General features: G+C 41.3%; 2 protein-coding genes across 5 annotated transcripts; one reads left to right on the forward strand and one right to left on the reverse strand.

The window, feature by feature from the left end:
* Positions 1 to 2839: 2839 nt before the first annotated feature.
* cunh8orf74 (chromosome unknown C8orf74 homolog) lies at positions 2840 to 7607 on the reverse strand. The gene is made up of 5 exons (XM_055059715.1): positions 5448 to 7607; positions 4899 to 5082; positions 4348 to 4571; positions 3477 to 3635; positions 2840 to 3397 (listed from the first exon to the last, which is right to left on the reverse strand). The coding sequence occupies exons 1-5, from the start codon at positions 5598 to 5600 to the stop codon at positions 3173 to 3175; spliced, it is 945 nt and encodes a 314-aa protein (XP_054915690.1). The 5' UTR covers positions 5601 to 7607; the 3' UTR covers positions 2840 to 3172.
* rp1l1a (rp1 like 1a) lies at positions 6166 to 20074 on the forward strand. Of its 4 annotated transcripts, none has more exons than XM_055059706.1 (8): positions 6166 to 6272; positions 9673 to 9925; positions 10062 to 10460; positions 10549 to 10813; positions 10962 to 15094; positions 15340 to 16296; positions 16601 to 17464; positions 18564 to 20074. In XM_055059706.1, exons 2-8 carry the CDS (start codon positions 9692 to 9694, stop codon positions 18912 to 18914), a joined length of 7203 nt encoding a protein of 2400 aa, XP_054915681.1. In that variant the 5' UTR covers positions 6166 to 6272; positions 9673 to 9691; the 3' UTR covers positions 18915 to 20074. The 4 variants fall into 4 exon arrangements, with proteins under 4 accessions (XP_054915681.1, XP_054915682.1, XP_054915680.1 ...); XM_055059707.1 differs by lacking the exon at positions 6166 to 6272 and adding an exon at positions 7205 to 7224; XM_055059705.1 differs by lacking the exon at positions 6166 to 6272 and adding an exon at positions 7668 to 7831.
* Positions 20075 to 20133: the final 59 nt, after the last annotated feature.

A 20133-nucleotide genomic window follows, 5' to 3' on the forward strand; every position in this document is an offset into this window, starting at 1 on the left:
AATGAGCCTGCGTACGATCCCATTAGAGGACGGCATCATGATGGGGAATTAGGAGCTGATCTATGAGCAATGGGAGCATTTTGTTATCCAGTTAAGGTGGAGTCTTTGTTACCAATAGAAGAACCGTGTCTTCCATGTATGTGCGACTGAGTAAGATTTAATAGCTGTGGAAATATAAGATGTGTTTGGGATGAAGATATTTGAGCAACTCAACAATAACAAAACCCAGAATTTGTTTTTTATGCTGTATTCTAAAAAAAATTATGATTGATAGGAATTTGTTACTTCACATTTTGTTTCATTACGAATTAATGCACTTTTTCTGGTGATAAATGACTTAAATAACAATAAATGATGTAATTTCTCTGTTTTTGCACTTTACTCAATAGTATTTTTTTTTCTAAAATACTATTAGTTACATTTAACTAAAAAGTAGCTTTTGGCTAACAGCAAATTGTCCAGAAAATAATCCTAAATATTGGACTGTGATACTACAGAAACATTCACGTTGTTTCATTCGGCTTTTTTCTGCTGACAATAATTATCTCCGCTCTTCTTTTCCACATTGCACAAAAAATATCTTCTTTTCCATGTGCACGACCAGAGCTGCTGGAGCGATAAAAGCTTTTCCAAGACCATCGCTTCCAGCTTTGTACATCGAACAACAATGAGGGGGGAAAAAACAAGCCTGGAATATGGGGACATATTCAGATATCTTGGCAGAGCTCCAAATGGCAGATAGAAGAAAACAACAGAGGCTTTTTAGGCAAATGAACAATAAGACATGAATCATCTATTGTGGCCCATTCTGCAGGGCTGGAAGATGAATCCACAAGAAAAATTGGTTAGTGTCCAGACATACGGGAATGTGGAGGTGGACTGGGCTGAAGGAACGATGGTCGAATTCCCAACAATTCATTTCCACAAAGCACTCTATTTTTAAGGGTATTGCGTGCAGTTTGTCATAAATTTGCACAAAGGACAAACAGCTCTGAAATTAATAAAATTTACAGCCTCAACCCAAACTTAATTGTTTACACATGTAAGCAAGGTATTTTTATGGTACTTTTTTCAATCTCAACTTATTATTCAGTTTTACCCAAAAAAACAAAAAACGTGATTACATGACAATGGAAATAATTTAATCAACAATGACATTTTGTTTTGTTTGGGTTTGTTTTTCTGCTTCTGCAGAGCCAGCTGGCTCTAAAAGAGATTGTCTTTTAACTTTTGGATATCTACTGCCATCTAGCGGCCTCGAACAGAGCACACACAAAATAAATGTAAACATCATACGAGACTAAATCTAATGTTTTTTAACTTCAATTTCAAATAACCGTCATTATAGTATTTACAGCAGATAAAACTAATGAGGTTAATTAAGACTTGTTCTAATCTGAACATAGCTTCCCGTGCTTTGCTAGATGTAATGGTGCAATAAATATGCACAAATTGTTTGCTAATAATTAGCTGTTGATGAATTGACAGTTCTCAGATTAAAATCATTTTTGCAAAAAAGAAAAACAATTAACTATATTTTGTTAGTAAATTTGATTAGAAACACTTTTAAAAGCATGAAATCAGTCTAAAAGCGTCTCCTGTTGAAAAGCAACATGGATGACATGTTGTGGGCCAACACACGTTTCTCATTATTTCCCTGATGAATTCATTACAGAAATAGACTGATTCATCAACAGCAACACAGCCACGTCCACCATTCAAGTTTGTATTGCAAGGCACAGATTAATCTCCTGGCCTGCATCAGAGAATAAATCACTGCAACATAATTAAACGGGGCGAGGTTATAAGTGACACCGGGCTCCATCTAAATTACACACAGAAATTTGTTCCGTTCATTTTGATCATTTTACGCAGACATGTCTCAACTTAATTACACTTGTCACTCTTCTAGACTTGACAGACAGTTAATTTATTCCTATGGACGCAATGTGGATCCAATAGTTACAGTGGTTCCCAAAAGCTCATTTTGATCTACATTGGACGATCAAAGCTTGCAGAATTAACACATCCGCTTTAAACTGCTCAATAATTTGTGTTCCTCTTCATTGTGATTAACAAACCTCTAAAATAGCTGCATTTGTACTGGGAATCAATTTATACGCAGGTGAGGTTCATTTACTAATTCGTGGGTTTTTTAAGGTCCAGGGTCATTTCTACAGTTTTCCAGAGTTTGCGAGTGAAAATGGGTTAAAAACCTCTTTATTGTATTGATCGGTAATTAAAATAAAGTCTCACCTGTTTGTGTCCGCATTTATTTTTCTCTTCTCATTCTTCGACGTCTTGTCGCATTTTCTTGCACTAGTTCTTCTTCTGCTTCAATAAAAACTTCGTGGTTTACCGCCATCAACTGGACCAAGATGGAATCCATAAATTCATTTTCCTTACTTATCTTCAAAACTTAAAATAACTAAATTATATACATACTTCTTCCACTAGTTGGCAGGTCGGTGTTAAATGCGCACGACAAACAAAACTGGCGTTTAAGACGCCAAATAAAGTTCTGTATTCACAATTCATATTCAACTCCTTCTTTACAAATTCTTCTTCCAGTATAACATTTGTATTGGGTAAATAGAAAATATTCATCATGTGCATGAAAACTGTAGTACCTCCTAGAAAATAAAACTTATTTTCTTGTCCAATATTGTGATGAAAATATTTAGCCTGATCCAAAAAATAGTCCATAATAAGCAATTATGAAAATGACACAATCTTTTTGGTGGCAAACCAGCCCACAGCATGATGCTGCCACCACCAGAGATGAAGATCCATTGGGTTGTTCTTCATGGTCATGAAATAAATTGTATAGTGATAATGATAAATTTGAAAATAGTACAATGTATTGTTGGAATTTATGATTACAATATAAATCTTTAGAAAATATATGCATACAAATGCAGCTTATAATTGTAGTTATAGTGATGAAACACCTCTAACCAGTTAACTAAATATTATTCGAGCATACATTGCTGAACTTTCATGTGTTGTGCTACTTCCTTGAGAAAAGCATCCGCATAAAATAAAAATACAGAGATCGTAAGAGCTAAAAAGACACAGAATTACAAGATTTCACCAAAATTAGAACAGTTAACAATAACTGCTTGCTTTGGATTCATTTCTCTTTTAATTCAATCAGCTTTCTTGTTTTCAGTTATTTCTTCTTTCCTGCTTTTGTTTTTGTTTTTTCTTTTTCTCCCTTTGCCTTTGGTGATTTCAAGACAGGAGATGGTATTTTCGGGCGTCCAGCGGTGATCAAAGCCTCCTGCTGCATTTTGATCTGAAAGATCTCCTTGCGGAGGGACGTCTCTTGACTCAGACTTGCCAGCACTTGGCCTCCTGTGGCTTTGACTGCAGATCGAACCAAACCCACAGCACTCTACAGAGGAGCAGAAGTAAAGCAGCACTTATAAAACACAGTTTTCACTGGATTTAAATTCTTTAAAGTAAAATAATACCTCTTTGTCCAGTTCCCCGTCTGATGGGACGTCAAAGTCCTCCAGAGTGACCCGTGGCTCGGCCTGGACACATTTGAGTTTTTCCTCCAATTGCTTCAGGGAGGACTCGAGTTTTGCTCGCAGCTCAGACTGCGCCTCCCACATCTCAAGATCAGTGCCCTGTAGAATGATCACAGCGTGTCTGAAAAGGTTTATATTTAACTAATTTAAAGTGATAAAAGCAACAAGAACCAGAACCTGAAAAGTGTTGTGTAAATTATTTTGCTTCACCCATTTCAACATCTTTGCCGTTTCTTCCTGTCCCCACAGCATGATGCTGCCATCATCATGCGCCACTATCAGCAGGGTGTGTTCATGTTAATTTGTGTAGTTGTAAAGTCATGCCACATTTTTATTAGATTTCCACATTTACTTTGACTTCATGAAATCAGAAAAAAATCTGCTGACATTTATGAGAAAATGCAAAATGTAAAAGAGCTTTCAAGCTTTATGAAGACTATATTCTATTCTAACTATTAAAAATAAAATTAAAAATTATATCAAGATTCAGTTTCCTCCAGAGAACTTGTTAAGCCCGTTGTCTGGGTGGTAGGGCAGTCGTTCACCCAGCGGCTCGCTTTATGTTTGAGTTAAAAAATGTTTAAAGTTGAAAGGAAATTTGAGAAATGTGTTATTGAAATATTGGAAGATTAACACTTAAATACCAACTGTAAAATTAAGAATGCAAACATTTTAAAAAGATTTGATCAAAGTATCAAAATGGGAATATTCAAGCTCCGCAGTAAAGGTCCCTCTGTTGGGTAACAACGTGTAGCAACAAGTGTGAAAATTGACTCCCCATATTTAGCGTCCAACATGCTACTCTTCCTACCTGTGCTAAAGGGCAGGGGATGGGCGGCAGCTGCACCTCCAGCTGTTTCCGAACAAACAGCTCCTCAGCCGTTAAACCGACCACCGCCTGGAACAGCCTCCTTCTGCAGACGCAGGTGTCTATCAGGAACTGGGTGAAGTCATGCTGGTGTAAGGACGTCAAGTATGGAAAATGCTCACACAGAACATCTCGGAGCAGAGGCCAGAAGTTGTTTAGGTCGAATTCTGGATGGATAGGAGAAGAATAAAAGGTAACAGAGAGATAGAGGAGGTTTCATAAACCAAAACGCAACTCTTGGAAATTATTTTTTTGAATATATACACATCTCTGCAGCTACACCAGCCTGAAAGGCTTTTTTTTTTAAATCATGCTATTAAAAGGTTGCTTGTGTAAGCGACACTGAGAGCGAATCATTAACTGACTCACTTTAATTTGAATGCACAGGTGGAAGAGAGCATCTCTGTTTGCCTATCAACAACAACAATGCAATTTGTGCAGCACAGAGAGCGTAATGTGGATTTCCCTAATAAAGAAAACAGACTTGTTTTTACCATGCAACTGCAGGAAGATGACCTTGGCAAGCCTGGCTGAGAGGATCACGTTGGCCCAGGAGAAGCCAATCCCTGCAGTGAACATGGCGACATCATATACAAACTCTTGATGTAAAGGAAGCTTTTCGTTGGTAAACTCGAACCAGTTGAAGTGGCGGCTGAGTCTTTGGATGCCATCACTCCTCTGGAAACAGATGACATGCATAAGTTATCAAAACCTACATAGATTAGTTAAATAAAAATAAAAAATGTTTTACCATCATTAACTACTTTCTGTTAATCACACAAATCATATGAAAATACTCTCAATGCTGTGGTTTTATTGTGATAAAATATGCAAAAGTTTACTTTTTGAGTTTCTAGACTCTGTGCATCATATTGAAGCTAAATTATCAGCCAAATTATTAAAAAATGTTCCTTCAAAACATGCAAGTGGCCTTCACGTTCCTGTCTGGCTCCTGTATTTATGACTTTCTGCTGATATTCCTGCACACCTGAACGCAGCATTAGAACCAAGCAGTAAAATGAAAGGCCCGGCTGGTTTCCTACCGGAAGCCTCGCTATCTTTGCCATCTCCGTCTCTGTAAGGGAATCCATCCCGACAGGTTCGAGGTCACTCGGTTGCCATGGGAGACGAACGCGGAAGTTACGCTGTTGACGTGATGACGTGAGCAAGTCGTCACTCGTCAACCTAAAACCCATCCAGTGGCGTTCTTCTGGGTAAACAGCGCATGTTGTTTACGGATTTTTAAAATGATTCTGGATTTACATAAAGGGGAAAACGTGTTGAATTGAAAGAGGAGATAAAGTTCAGTAAAATAAAGTGATAACTCTATTTATCCAGCCCCACACAGATGGCCCAGACGCCTCTAATCCTATTTAGCAGGGACCCCCTCCTCTCTATCCTCCTGCTCGCTCACAAATAAAGCAATTTTCTGTCAAGCTGACAGAAAGGAAACTATTTCTAATCATTGCTTTCAAAATCAAACCTTTATTTTGCCCGATTTGGTCCCGTTGTAACAAATTCTTCTTTTTCCTCCAATAATGTCCAATAAGTATAAATATGGACTTGTGTTAGGGATAACTTAGATTTGTTTCACATTTATTGTTGTACATGATTTGACAAACATTATGGGTACAATTTACCACCTCTAGGTAAAGTCTCACTTTATTATGAAAGTCTGACTCGCTCTGCTTCCGGTTAGTTGTGCGCTTTGAACATACGCCTCTGCAGGGGAAGCTGAGAGCGGAGCCGCTTCTCCGGCTGCAGGAGCGCATCGCGCCTCGGTTCAAAATAGTTTGCATTTTGAGTTTATTGTGGTAGGAACTGGGATTTTCGTCTCCAGTCTTCTCGACTGTCATAAAACTATTCTGGTGAGATTTATTTATTTATTTATTCTTATCACTTGTTACTTTGAAACCAGCTTCTTGTTTGGAGAGAATCTAATTATCTAATTGTTATTGTTTAATGTATTTACCGTTTGAAATCCAGTTGTGGGGTCGTAGTGAGTCTTATTGGATAAGTGAACAGAGAGAGTGAACCTGCAAAACTAGGCCACACATCATATAATCTCTCCTCTGCTTTACTCTTGTCCGACTGACTCAACTGATTAGCACTTTAAAACCTCCTAAAGTGACCATTTAAGATGTTTTGCAGCTTGTATATAAATACCTGTGTGCAAACCACTGTAGCAGTATTAGATCCCCTGATTTATCCACCTGGAATACTTTGAAAAGCATCAACACTTTCTTAGAGATGCTGTCATTTCAGGCGCTACTCAACCCTGACTTCCTGTCTACCTTGAGGTCTCTGAGGCCCACCTGCTCTGCCTCTGTCTCTCATTAGACCTGTGAAGCAGACACTGATTAGTTAAAAAAAAAAAAAGTAGCTACAGAAGGCTGAATTATGCAACAAAACCCATCATCTTATTTCACGGATTAATGAAAGCGGTGAAAATAAATGACATTTCTACTTTGTTTTCACTAGGAAAAGAATGCAAAAAAAAAAACATTTGATTTCATTATAAATGCCACAAGAGCTCCAGCTCTGTAACCAACACAATACCTCAAGGAGTTTAAAGAGCAAAAATGGGGAAAAAAAGATAATTATTTTCACAGTTGCAACCAAATAACCTTGGGGAACATCAGAAGTTGTGTTTGTCTTTGCATTTTTACCTGACTTTGGAGGATCTGTGTCCCTTCTCCATTTAGTGCCATTTCATTCCTTTCTGCTTTCAGGGTCTCGTCCAGTGTATTATAAGCCTGGCGGGCCACCAGGCTTTATTTGCGCCCCCATCAGGCTCAGCACTGCTTATTTATTTGCCAGGTACAAAACTTCCAAAACTAGAAACTTCAAAAATAGTATTGTGAAGTCAATTAAATCAATTTTGTACTTCTCACTTCCTGTAGTGATTATCATCATTAAGCATTTTTCTGCTTCAAATAACTGCAATTTTACTAATGCAAATCAAATGTATGTTTTTATTTCCTTGAATAGAAAGGTTTTATTTTATGTGCTTTCAGAATTGCAGCTTGTTGCCTCTTTGTGCAAACAACATCTTTCTTCTTCTACATGCATCTCCACTCCAACACACAGAGATTATTAGGGAGGATTTTCTTTCTATCCTTAGCATTGCTCCTCCTCTCTTATCCTTAGCTTCCCTCCCTGTCCATCCATTCATCCCCCTCCCACATCCTCCTGACCAATTACCAGCTGCCATTTTACCTCCAGCCTTCCTGCAGATTCCGTCTTGGTTTTCAATTTGAGCTGCAGGGAAAACTACACAACTTGACCTTGTCTTTTAAAAAATAATAATAATATATTTTTTAAAATCACTTCAGTGGTACCAGCATTGGTCTTGACTTGACTAGTCAGTCTCCGTAACTTTCAGTTCAGCTTTTCCACACCTCTTTGGATCATGTTTCCTGAATGTGTGAGTATGTTATTTATATATAATTGGTCACAGGATGTTTTAAATTAAGCTAACCTGAATGTTTGGAGTAAAAATAACTAAAAAAGTTACATCTTAAATGTTTAATTATTATTATTAAGCATTCATCAGTTATTTTACTGATGTTATTTCAAGAGCATAAAATCTTTTTCTTCTTAGTGCAAAATTAATTACCATTAAGTCAAAGGTTGTTTGGTTCCGTAAGGTTTTTTCACGAAGACGGTTAAAAGATTTGTCAATTACTTTGGGAGACAAGTTTTATAAACATATTAAATACTGATAATGTATATATTTTGCCTTCCTATAAACTTACAGGTCACTCTCTTGAATCTTTAAACTGTAAACCAATGAGAACCCAGCATGAGCTAATTGGCTAAACCTGAATAGCCTGTTCCTGTTCACAAACTCCTTCCACCTGTTGGGACGTTTTTAATCCTGGACCTCAGTTCAGGTCAATTATGATGCTTTTTTTTGTTTTGTTTTTTTACTGTGGTGATTTATTTTCATATTTTCACTCAAAAAGGTATAATTTTAAGACAAATAACATTTTATTGCAGCTGCTGTTTTCGTCATCTTTTTATGATGGCAGCAGAAATAAGTAACAGAAAAAAGTTTTGGGTTTTAAGTTAAAATCTAATAACTCTTAGCTGTAATTTCATTATTAAAACACAGTTAAATGTTCAGCAGTGCTGTCTCCTCAAAGGGAAAGGAAGCAGCAGACTTTATGGTTGCTAAATTAGCTAGAGGATTAAGAAGCATGGTGTCACGTTGGGCTTGTCTGGAGCTCAGAGCAGTGATTTGGCTCTGAACCCCGGCCCTATTGGGCTGAAAATCCTGCTTAGCCTGCTGATTACATTCACCTCTAAACACTGCTTATTAAACATTATTCAGGCTAGTTGTCTGTAAAGTTTGTACTGAATGTAAAAAGTGAAATGAAACTGAAATTTTAATATGTAGCTCCATGCCACACAGCAGAGAAAAATAGTTTAAGGTGTGAAATGTCTCAATTGCTCAAGACAGTTACAATCCCATCACCTTAAAACAAACCAGATTAATTGATTTTACAATTAAGTTTAAATATTATTATCCTTTTAGTTTCATTGAAGAGTTAATTTAAATTATAAGACTAAAATTGCCAAAATAAAGGAAGTTATAAAGAGAATATTTTACCTTAAAAAGTATAAAAATCAGTGCAAAAGACAGTGTCACATTGATTGCAGGATAAGAGCACATTCACATGAACACCGTTTTGACAGCTAAACATAATCCTGAAAGAATATTAGTTGGATAATAAAAGTTATTGCAAGATGCTTCAGTCAATCATTCTAAGAAATCTGAATATTTCTCCATTTTATTTCTGTCTGTCTGCATTAAATGCATAAACAGTTAAAATGTACCTTAGTTTCTATCAGTTACCGCAGCAACTATGCATATCCACTTTGACGCGCTACTTTTAGCTTGATAAAATCAGGTAAAGTTTAATCTAGATGCATAATCTTGCCATTCCTTCAATTTTTGTTTTATTTAAAATTATTTGGGAACGTCAGGCCTCAGAGTAAACCTGAAATTGGTGTTGGCCGAAAAAAGCCTTTCGGTGGGTATAAATAGCTTTGCTGTGAGTAAATCCACACATGTGACACCAGGTTGTGTCAAGTTCTCCTATTAGTGGATGTTCTGACTCCTCAGGTTTATATCCTGATTAAGTCTTGTGACCTTGTGAGAATAATTAGAAAGTATGAGAAGGGAAGACAGCCGTTCTGTCATTATGGTTGATTTGCCAGTGTCTTTTGGTCAGTGCTGCGTTTTTTGATTATGTTCTGCAGATACATCAGACATCAGGCCATGCAGTCGGTCCAGACAGGGTTGTGGGATCCCCATCCCCCGTCTAAACATGCCTCGCCTCTCCCTGCACCCCCTACTTCCAGTTCACGCCACGCCCATGTGACCACAGCCGCCCCAGCCAAGCGGATAACTTTTTACAAAAGCGGCGACAGCCAGTTTGGGGGCGTCCGGATGGCCATCCACAAGCGCAGCTTCAAGTGCTTTGATGCCCTGCTGGATGACCTTTCCCAAAAGGTTAGTGGGATGGGTTTGATGCAGGGATCTCTTTTGAAGCTGACTCTTCAGATACACTTTTAAGTCTTTCCCTAAGCAGAAACGTTAGCATTATTTATTCATTTGTGATCTGTTGCTTATATTTACCAATGTATAGGTCCCCCTCCCGTTTGGAGTGCGGACTGTGACCACTCCCCGAGGTATACACACCATCAAACACCTGGAGCAGCTCCAGGATGGTGGCTGCTACCTCTGCTCTGACCGACGCCAGGCTAAGCCCATTGACATGGACCTGGCCGGCAAACGCCAAGGCATTTGGTACCATCACAGCCGGAGGCCTCAACGCCCCGAAGCGTCCACTGGGACTCCGCCCGGCCATTTGAATTTGCCTCACAGGCAGAGGCGGATTCTGCTGGTGAAGAACAGCGAGCCGGGGATGAGGCGGAGCATTGTGCTGAGCAGGAGGTCTACCAGGAGTCTAAGAGCTTTCCTAGACGAAGTGTCCGAGGTCATGCAGTTTCATGTTCGCAAGCTGTACACTGCAGAAGGACGCAGGGTGAGAGAGAATTTTAACTCATCATTTTTTACTTACAAATGAGATAAAAACTTATGAGATAAAGCTCTTTCTGTATTTTTGCTCCTAGATTGACAGCGTGCAAAGCCTGTTGACTTGTCCTGGTGTTCTGGTGTGTGTTGGCCGGGAAGCCTTCAGCCCTATGCTCATAAACTTCATTAGGAAGACTTCAGAGGAAAAGCTGCCTGGACTGGGGAGCAAGTCTCCAGGTCTCGGTCCAAGGATTCCTGGTAACGGTGCCAGATCTCCTGCGGCACAAGGCATAAGGTCCCCACCTCATGGAGCTCAGTCCAGAGCCAGTGAATATGATGAAGGAAATGAAAGCAAGAAAAATGGTAAGTTGTTTTGGAAAAATAAAATTGAAGATTTTTAACATTTGCCAAGGATTAATTTGGAAGCATCTTGCCTCCATTTACAGGTCAGAGAACACTGGTGTGCAGACTTTTCATATCCATCTCACAAGCTCATTTTTTTTCTTTTCAGTAAACTTTGGTCTGGAGACTAAGAAGAGCATCATCCACCCTCGATCCGATTCTTCAAATCGGTCTGCTCGCTTCTCTTTGTCGTCTGAAAAGTCGTACGGCGTCTTTTCCCAAGCAAGACCAGCTATAACGAATGATGACATTGAAAAGCGTGTTTTTGTTAATAAAGACGGCAGCCTGTCAGTAGAGATGAGGGTACGTTTTCGCCTCCAAAATGAGGAGACCGTTCAGTGGTCCACACAAATTAAAAAATCGCCCTCTCTCACCAATGACTTTTGCCCCCTGAGCCAAGCTCAACCACATTACCTCCAGCAAGGCACATCAGAAAGCTGTTCTGACCCTGATTCAACATCCTATGAGGGTGTGGATTATTCCAGTCAGCCTCTGCAGCGTGTGCTGGTGGAGAACCAATGCCAATGTTGTTATCAGAGACATGAACGGCCGTTTGATTTGTGGGAAAACCCCACGCACAAACATCCTCCTGCCCCACCCGTTCTTTCATCAAGTCACGCTATGGTGAGACACACACACTCGTCAAGCTCGTCCTCTTCATGCAATTCCAGAAGAGTGATTCGGTGCCGAGCGCGGGTCTCCGGGTCTCCAGGTGGCTCCGGCTCAGAACGGAGCCAGTTGGTCCAGAAAGAGATGTGTCTTACAGAGCAGGTGGAGGAAAGAGTAGAAGTGGCCCAAGACGGGGAAACTCAAGTTGAGTTCTGCAAAGTTAGCCGATGCTGCAGTCAGACAGAGGTGGTTGCCATAGATGCCAACATTCGACCACCCAGCGAAAAGTCAGTGGAGGGCGAGGTGATGATGGGGGAAGATGAAATCCGACCACTGTCTGCAGTCAGCAGCTCTTCGCATATTTTACAGTCTCTGAAAGAAGACCAGGATGATGAGGAGGATGATCTGCCACCCAGTGCTTCCCAGTGCTCCCACAGAAATGAACCGTCCTGCACTCCTACTCCAGCAAATCACTTGGGTGAAGGACCGTCAAGCAACATCTCCACCTGTTCAGCCCAGTCGCTCAAACGCCAGGAGCAGGAAGAAAATGCAGGAAGTAGGGCTTTGTCTTCAGCTTCGTCCTGTCACTGTGGAGCAACTAACACTCACTCAACAGCTGAACCAGAGGAGATGGATCGAGTCCCCAGCTCGATGTCCCAGGAACCCAAGAACCAAACATCAGAAGAAGAAGCAGCAGCTGCAATTGACAATGAAGAAATTAACAGGGGTCTTAGTGGCTTATCCCATAACACAGGACTTTCAGCAGGTTCTCGAAAATCATGGACATCCAATGTTTGCTCAAACTGTGGAGGCTGCAAACGTGCAAACAGCGCAATGTCAGCTCAGTCCAAGAGCACAACTGAAGCTCTACTTACAAAGTCAAATTTAGAAAAAGAGGGAGAGAACACAGCAGAACGAACAACCAGTTCCATGTCAAAGAAGTCCAGTGCCTCAGTCAAGTCCCATAAATCTGGTTGCTTGTCAGTTGCTAGAGAGGTGTCCCCGTCAAACAACACAGTTGCAGAAGAAGGCCACACAGACAAAAGAGCTCAGAGTGGCCTCTCTATGAAGTCAAATGCATCTAACAAGTCTGGAAAGGCTGAAAGTGTCCGGTCAAATAAATCAGATAAATCCAAGGCTTCAGCAAGATCTTGTAAGCAGTGTGCAAAAGCTCTAACTCCAGAAAACAAGGAGGAAGATGTACTGAATGATGCAACAGAAGAGCGGGAAGAATCAGGAGTGGAGGAAAGATCAGCAAGTGCACTGTCAGCAACATCAAAACTGTCTGCCAAGTCTAACAGATCCCATAGGTCCACTAAAACTTTGGAAAAATCCACTTCCCCCAGGTCAGAAACTGGGGAGGACGCAGAAGAAATCACAACCAGTCAAATGTCTGGAAGACTATCTGTTCATTCCATAAAATCCTGCAAGTGTAATGATAATGGCGAAGCACCATCTCCAGCCTTAGGAGTGGGAAACAATGCAGAAGAAATGCAGTCCAGGCCAGAAAGCATAATAGAAGATAATTTAGAAAATAACAACAGGTCAACCAGTGCTAGGTCTTGTAAATCAGATTATTCTGCTAAATCAAACAATACAATTGAAAACAGATCCCCGAGTGCTAATTCACAAAGATCACACACCTCTGCTAAGACCTCTCAGTCAAAGAGGTCAAACCAACCAAGAGAATCTCAGAATGACCCCAATGTTACTTTGACTGAGACAAAGAAGGAGGAGACTGACATTGAAGATCGTGAGGCTTTGGAGAGCGCCATGTCTGTAAAATCAAAATCTTCAGTCAAATCTGACGTTTCTAGTAAAAATCGCTCAGCTACAAATGCTGTCACCATCAAAACACCAGAAGGAGCTGATGAGACAAAAGGAGAACCTGATTCTGATGTTGCTTGTATTGAAACCTCACAAACTGGTAACAACAAGGATGATGCTGCAATAAAAGGCACATATACTATAGACCCTGATGGCCAAACGCTCTCACCAAAAAGAAAACCTTCATCCCGCTCACATTCCCCCTCCTCCAGAGCTTCTCAATCCCCTGTGCAAAAGTTGTCACCAAATTCCGGTACTGGTGAGCAAAGAGGGCCCAGTTCGTTGTCTGTTCACTCCAAAACCTCTAGCAAAGTAAGCAGATCCAGGTGTCGTTGTGAAACAGCTTCACCTGTTGAAAAGGAAAATAAAGAAGAAGACAGAAAAAGTGAGGGAGCACAGTCTTGCTCCTCAAAAAGACAAAGGAAAGAATCGGGATGCACTGATCAACCTTTGAGTCGTAACTCATCAGGTTCGATATCTTTAGGGTTGCCAGAGGATCAGGAAACAGCTGAATCAGACTGTGCCAAATCTAGTGTGTCTTTTTGCAATGGCGAGACGAAAAGCCCTTCTCTCCACAATCCTCCAGTGGTTGATATTCCAATTATTGAAACACCCAGAGAAGGTGAAAAGGGTGATGAAGAGGGTGGGGAACAACCGAATGAAAGACCAGCCAGTGCAACGACAGTCCAAAGCAGCAGGTCTCAAAAATCCTGTTCTAACTGTAGTGTCAAATCAGCAGCTCAGTCTAAGGGGAAAAGCAGCAGTCCTAACCCCACAAGCATAGACAAAGCAGAAAGTGTGAAATCTGCTGCAACAACAGATGCATGCAAAATGGACACCCCAAAGAGCAGGAGCTCCTCTGTAATGTCAGGCACACAAGTTTGTGGGAAATCCCCTTCTGAAACGACTTCCAATGTTCCTACAAGTACCGGAAACCAGAAAACCAGCAGACCAGGAAGTAAGACCAAAGGAGAAGAAGACAAAACAAGTGTCCACTTCCAAAGTCCATGTGGTCCAAGGCCTGAGTCAACAGCTTCGGTGCAGTCAGAGACACAAAGAACTTCAGAGGAGAAGAATATGGCTTTGGGGTCGGTCAAATCTGGAAATGACAAATCCCACAATGAACATGAGTGTGGAAGTACCAAACTTTCCAGTTCCAGGCAAAAAGAAACCCCCCCCAAATCAACAAGTCCTTGTTCCTTACACAGCCCCAGGCCAGCCAGTAAAGTCAAACCAGGTAGCGGAAGCACTCTGTCTCACTCTCTGTCTGCTGCCGACCTACTGAAGGAAACTTTGGCTGCTGCTCGCCAGCAGGACTGCCAATCAAAAGCCAGTAAAACCAGTGACAAAGCCCACAGTGAGAAGAGTGGGAGATCTCAAAGAAGCAGAAGTCGAAAGGATCGGGAAGACGTGGTAGAAGTGACACCTGACTGTTTGCCCAATGCATCTCCCAATGAAGTTGTTAGCGACTGGCTGCGGAGCATTCCTGCTAATACTAGCATGCTCACACTCGATAATGAGTTAAATGATGAAGAAACTGAGGAGGGGGCAAAGAAAACGGAGGAGACACCAACAGAAGAGGTAGGAACAGGGGAGATGAGTCCGGAGGACAAGAAGGTGGAACTGGAGGAGAAAATAGAGCCACAAGAGGAAGAAAAAAAGGATGAGGTCAAAGGTGATGGAGTCGGTCCGACTTTGGGTGACACAGCGGAGATTTCTTCTCGTTCCAGGAACTGGCATTCATCTGCCGCCGTGATGAAAGTCCTCTTGAGCTCATCTCTGGGTCGATGTCGGAGCATGCCTGAGGTAAGACAGAACCTCTGACCTTCCTCATATAATCAGACAGGTTATATTTAGGTCATTTCTTGGTTCTATAGGTGGTTTATTAATAAAATCATCACTTAGAAAATGCTTTTCCTCAAACGTCTTTCTCTGTTATTAGAATTTGTTGGCTGATCTGAAATGTTTAAGTGTCAAAATAGCTTTTACTCACTCTCATTTAAGTAACGTGCTCATAATTTCAGTATGTGCCCGTTTACCATCCTGTGTAGGTGTCTCCAGTTTATGGCCGCAGACTGAGCACATCGGCCAGGGGGCTTTTGGACTGCTTGGCCCAGCTGCAGCTCATTGAGCCTGCAGTCAGCAGTCATGAACAGAAGGACCGCAAGCAGCAGTACGACGAGATTATGGCCATTCTTCAGTCCCTGTGGCTCACTGAACCACACAACATCAACGTCAAGGACACTAAAGACGGCGGCACAGACCAGGTGACTCCACCGAGGTCCTCATCTGGAGTGGGTATGAGCAGTGGCTCGGGCGGATCGGGTGGAGAGAAAAGCAATGGGAACCAAGGAGAAGACGAAGCACCCAGGAAAGAAACCGAATCTCTGCAGGAGGAAGAAGCGGCGGAGAAGGTTGTTGAAGAGGAAGATGAAAATGCAGCAGCTGGACAAGTCGAAGTGGAGACAGAAGTTGAGGAAACAGATAAAACAGACACAGCTGAGGAAGTGATGAAGAGTGAAGAGCAAAGTATTCTTCCTCTTGACAGCTCAAAAGCAACTGAAAACCCTTCATTATCGGAAAAGAGCTTTCCCAACGACAGCTCCAAGTCCCCCACAGACAACGAAAGAGACACGCAGGAGGACTCCAGCTCAGGGACTCCTCCTTCTGCTCCTCGGCCACCCTTATCCAAACGTCTATCCCAAGACCCCGATCCAGTTTGGGTTCTGCACCTCCTGAAGAAGCTGGAAAAGCAGTTCATGTGCCACTACATTGAGGCCATGGAGGAGTTTAAGGTCCGCTGGGATCTGGACGACAGCCTCATCCTGGACACCATGATCTCCGAGTTGAGGGAGGAGGTGAGCCGGCGCATCCAGAGCAGCATCCAGCGGGAGATGAGGAAGATCCAAAGCCGAGCCGGGAAAGCGGGGAGGTCACCTCGGCCGCCGCAGCTCGCAAACATGTCTCGGGATTCTACCATGACGGAGAAGAGGCGCCGCATGCTCAAGGTAAATATGCCACAGGGGTTTATCCAGTCAACAATTAATTGATCGATAAATTAGTTGACAATTATTTCAATCATCAGTTAGTCAACCCAACGTGGATGTTGACTTTTCTGCAGTCCATTTCTCTGTCCCATTCAGAGACAAAAACCTGAAAAGGACATCCTGATTTGAGTCATAGGGCATCCAGAAAACACGTAACAGAAGGTTCCCAAAATTGAACTGTTTGGCCTCGATGCAGAAAGTTCATGTGACAATAACACTTCTTCAAAGCCTTGTAAAAATTCAAAGTGTTTGATTTCTGTTTCAGGTGATGAAGAACCAGTCAGTGAAAACCGCAGAGTCTCTCACTGAAGAGGACATGGCGGCTGATTTCAGTGACCAGCGAAGCGACGACGAGTACTGCCCCTGCGAAGCTTGTGTCCGCAAGAAAATGGCCGCCCGGCCATTCAAGATGAACCCGCTGGCGGCCGAAGCTCCTGTGATGATGGAATTCGACCTCCTGAAGATCCTTCAGCTCAAGAAAAGCCCGTTGCCTCCTTCTTCTGTGCCGAAACCTGCAGAGGAGGAAGAGGCGGCTACAGATGAAGAAGGAAGGAATTTAGAGGCAGTTGAAGAAGAAGAGGAAGAAGAAACCAAAGAGGATATAAAAGCTGATGTTGTACTAGAGGAGACAATACCAGAGGAGGATGAGGAGGATGAGCAGGAAAATGTTGAGGAGAGCAGAGATAGAGAACAGGAAAGAGAGGAAAATAGTGCTGAAGATGAGGAGGTGGGAACAGATGAGCAAGAAGAGACATCAGAAAATGCAGAGGAGGAGGATGAAGGACTGTGCACTTGTCAGTCTGAGAGCAACAAAGAAGAAGAGGGTGAAGCGGGGGAAACGAGCAACTGCACTGATGAAGGAGAGGAAGAAGGAGCAGGAGAAGAGGAGGAAGAAGAGAGCGATAGAGAGACGGTGAAGGAGGCAACAACAGGCGACAAGGAGGCGGAATCAGAGGATGACACATCAGCGACCGATGGAGAGCCAACGCTGGCGGAGGAGATGATGCGGGGAAACGTCGGCGCATCTGCAGAGGAGGAAGATGAAGGCACAGGAGAGGAAGAGGAAAAACAGGAAGAGAGTGAGGAGAAGGAAGGAGAGAATTCTGAGGAGGAGAGAGCTTCACCGCAGGTAATAGACTGAGAAAATTGTCAGTATGTTCTTAGTTAAAGTCTAATTTAGAGCAGAAGTATGAAAAACTATTTGCCCAGATGTGAACACCAAGTTGAAGCTCATGCTACAAAATTACAGATTCAAATTTGGACTTTTACTAGGCCATTTCATAACCACCATGGTTCCATGTTTTTATCATTTGTGAATTTTGTTTTTCATGAACCTGGGACATGATGCTGGAGTTTTAGTTTTATTTTTTTACCCTGCTTCATATCATAAGACATGTTTTACCTGATTTTTGATCCATCAAGTCCTGAATGCTGTATAAATTAAATCAAAGTTATGTAAAGTCATCCAAACATTCCTATTATTTAGGATATAACCCATTTATAGTAGATTTTATTAATTATTGTTGCATTTTTTTATGGTCGTAGTCTTATTGAGTTATAATATTTTGTTTTGAGGGCATAATGATAACCGATTTTGTATTTGTTTTTTAGCAGTTTTGAATGAAGTGCTAGTTTCTAATCTTACATTTTTGAGTCAAAAACATTTGTTAAAGAACTCATATTTTCAAATTGAAGCTGTTTTAAAAGGTATTTCTTTGTGACATCATAGAAATATAAATGCACACAGCCTTGCTTTGTATCTTCTGAGATGAAGCGGGGATTTGACTAAACCCCAGCCTCTCAGGCCTTCAAGATCCTCATATCTAAGATTCGCAACAGTCGTTATGATGGTGTTCATTATACGCACAGTTGTGAAAATCTGCATGGTCTCGCTTACCGAATGAAAATCTATTTTAACAGAGCTAAGTCTCTGAACACAACCGTGGGTTAAAATCTGACCCACTGTAGCCTCACAGCTCATGCTAAGCCTGTGGGAAAAGCTAATCTCGGCATCCAATTAGGCAGCCTGAACAAATCTGTTTTGTTTTGCAGGCACTCTGAGTCTCTCTTGTAACTGTTAGTCAGCAACCGCCTCACAAAAAACTGGAAGATTTTCAATTTAAAATCAAAGCTAAACGAGCCTAACATCTTTAATTCATCTCTTGTCATGAAATCAATGTTGTTTGCAATGACTGATCATTGATTTTCTGATCTTTCTTGACCCTCAGAGCCAAGGTGCGATTCCCACTGCATGCGTGACGGAGGGCGAAGAGGCGGACGCTGAAGACTCTGATGACAGTAAACATCACGGCGATGCCAGCGCTGACGAATCGGGGGAAGAGGAAGCGAAAAGCAGCAGAGAAGATGGGCAGGAAAATGGAGTAGAGGAGTTTAGACCTGAGCAAGAAAGTGAGGAGGAGGAGGGGAAGGCAGCCGAAGGCAAAAACGAGGACGGGACTCTGCTCCACCAGTTCACCAGAACCTCAGTGGAGTCCCAGCCTGGATCAATGGAAGACGTGGACGTGGATTTACCTTCAAACTCTAAAGTGGTCGACAATGCTGTGGTCAAACGGCCGTAAAACCAAAGAGTGAGGAGACCGACCTCAGACTTTTGGTTTAAGACTCTTCAACACTTGAAGCACTTTAACTTCTCCAGATTTAAAATAGACGTCGTCATCGTGACTTTTTCACATGTTGTCATGTTGCAATCTCAAACTTTAATCTGTTTTATTGGAGTTTGATACAATAGATCAAAATCAAATCAGTTCAAATGAAAATTAAATCAGGTCAAATCTATGGACTGGATTATTGTGGATTAAATGCAAATTATTCAAATTTCCCCAAATTCCTAGAACATTGAATTTAACACATATTTCTGCTAAGTAATGGTAGAAACATAAATTCATAGGATAAATAGAAACTCATGTCACACTTTTCTAATATTTTTGTTGATAAATATGGAAAACTGTGCATTTTTCTTCTTTCATTACACAATAATCCCATTGACGACTGCAGCCGTAACATGACAAAATGTGAAGAAGCTTAAGAAGTATTAAGATTTTATTGCAGCACACTGATTATAGAAACCTGAAACTTGAAGAACTTTTACTGGAACCATATAACTTATATTTGTTTCAAAGCTAATCACAAGTATTGAGAAACATGTTGAACATATTATTGATATTTGACTTAGGTTTCGTTGACCAGAGGTTGAGCATAAATCAAATCATAGCCAATCATATTTGAAGTACCTCAGATATTTTGTTTTTTTCCTTTAGTGAACCACTTCCTGTTGGTTTATCTGTGTTCATTTCTTTTTTTTTTTTTTTTTGTTTTGTTTCATGAAGTACATGCTGTATTCTCAGGGGTTTGGACAACCAGTTTGCTGTAGACAGATCATCTCCAAGCTATTACTTAACAACCTAAATCTGTACCCTGCTGGCAAGTCAACTGTTTAAATCTGCAAAAACTCTGTGATGTAAGTTGATTACCTAAACAAAATCGATATCTACTTTCTCGCATATGCATCAAGGACAGAGAGAATTTGTTCCTTTGTTTGATGAAAGCCTCTTATTTCTGGTATTATTAGGTGAGACGGGGTGTGTGCCTACGCTGCTACTGGTTCTAATGGGTGTCCATTAATCTGGGTCATCACTGATGAAACTAACTTAGAGCTCACTGATAAACAGCACGACTGTAATCGTAACGACCTCAATAAAAATGAATAATCAAATGGCCATTTTCATATTCGTATCTTCAGACTTTATTGATGCGAAGCAGTTCTTAAACATTTTGTAT

This window comes from Poeciliopsis prolifica, unplaced genomic scaffold (genome assembly GCF_027474105.1).
Source record: "Poeciliopsis prolifica strain line A6 unplaced genomic scaffold, Auburn_PproV2 SCAFFOLD055, whole genome shotgun sequence".
NCBI lineage: Eukaryota > Metazoa > Chordata > Actinopteri > Cyprinodontiformes > Poeciliidae > Poeciliopsis > Poeciliopsis prolifica.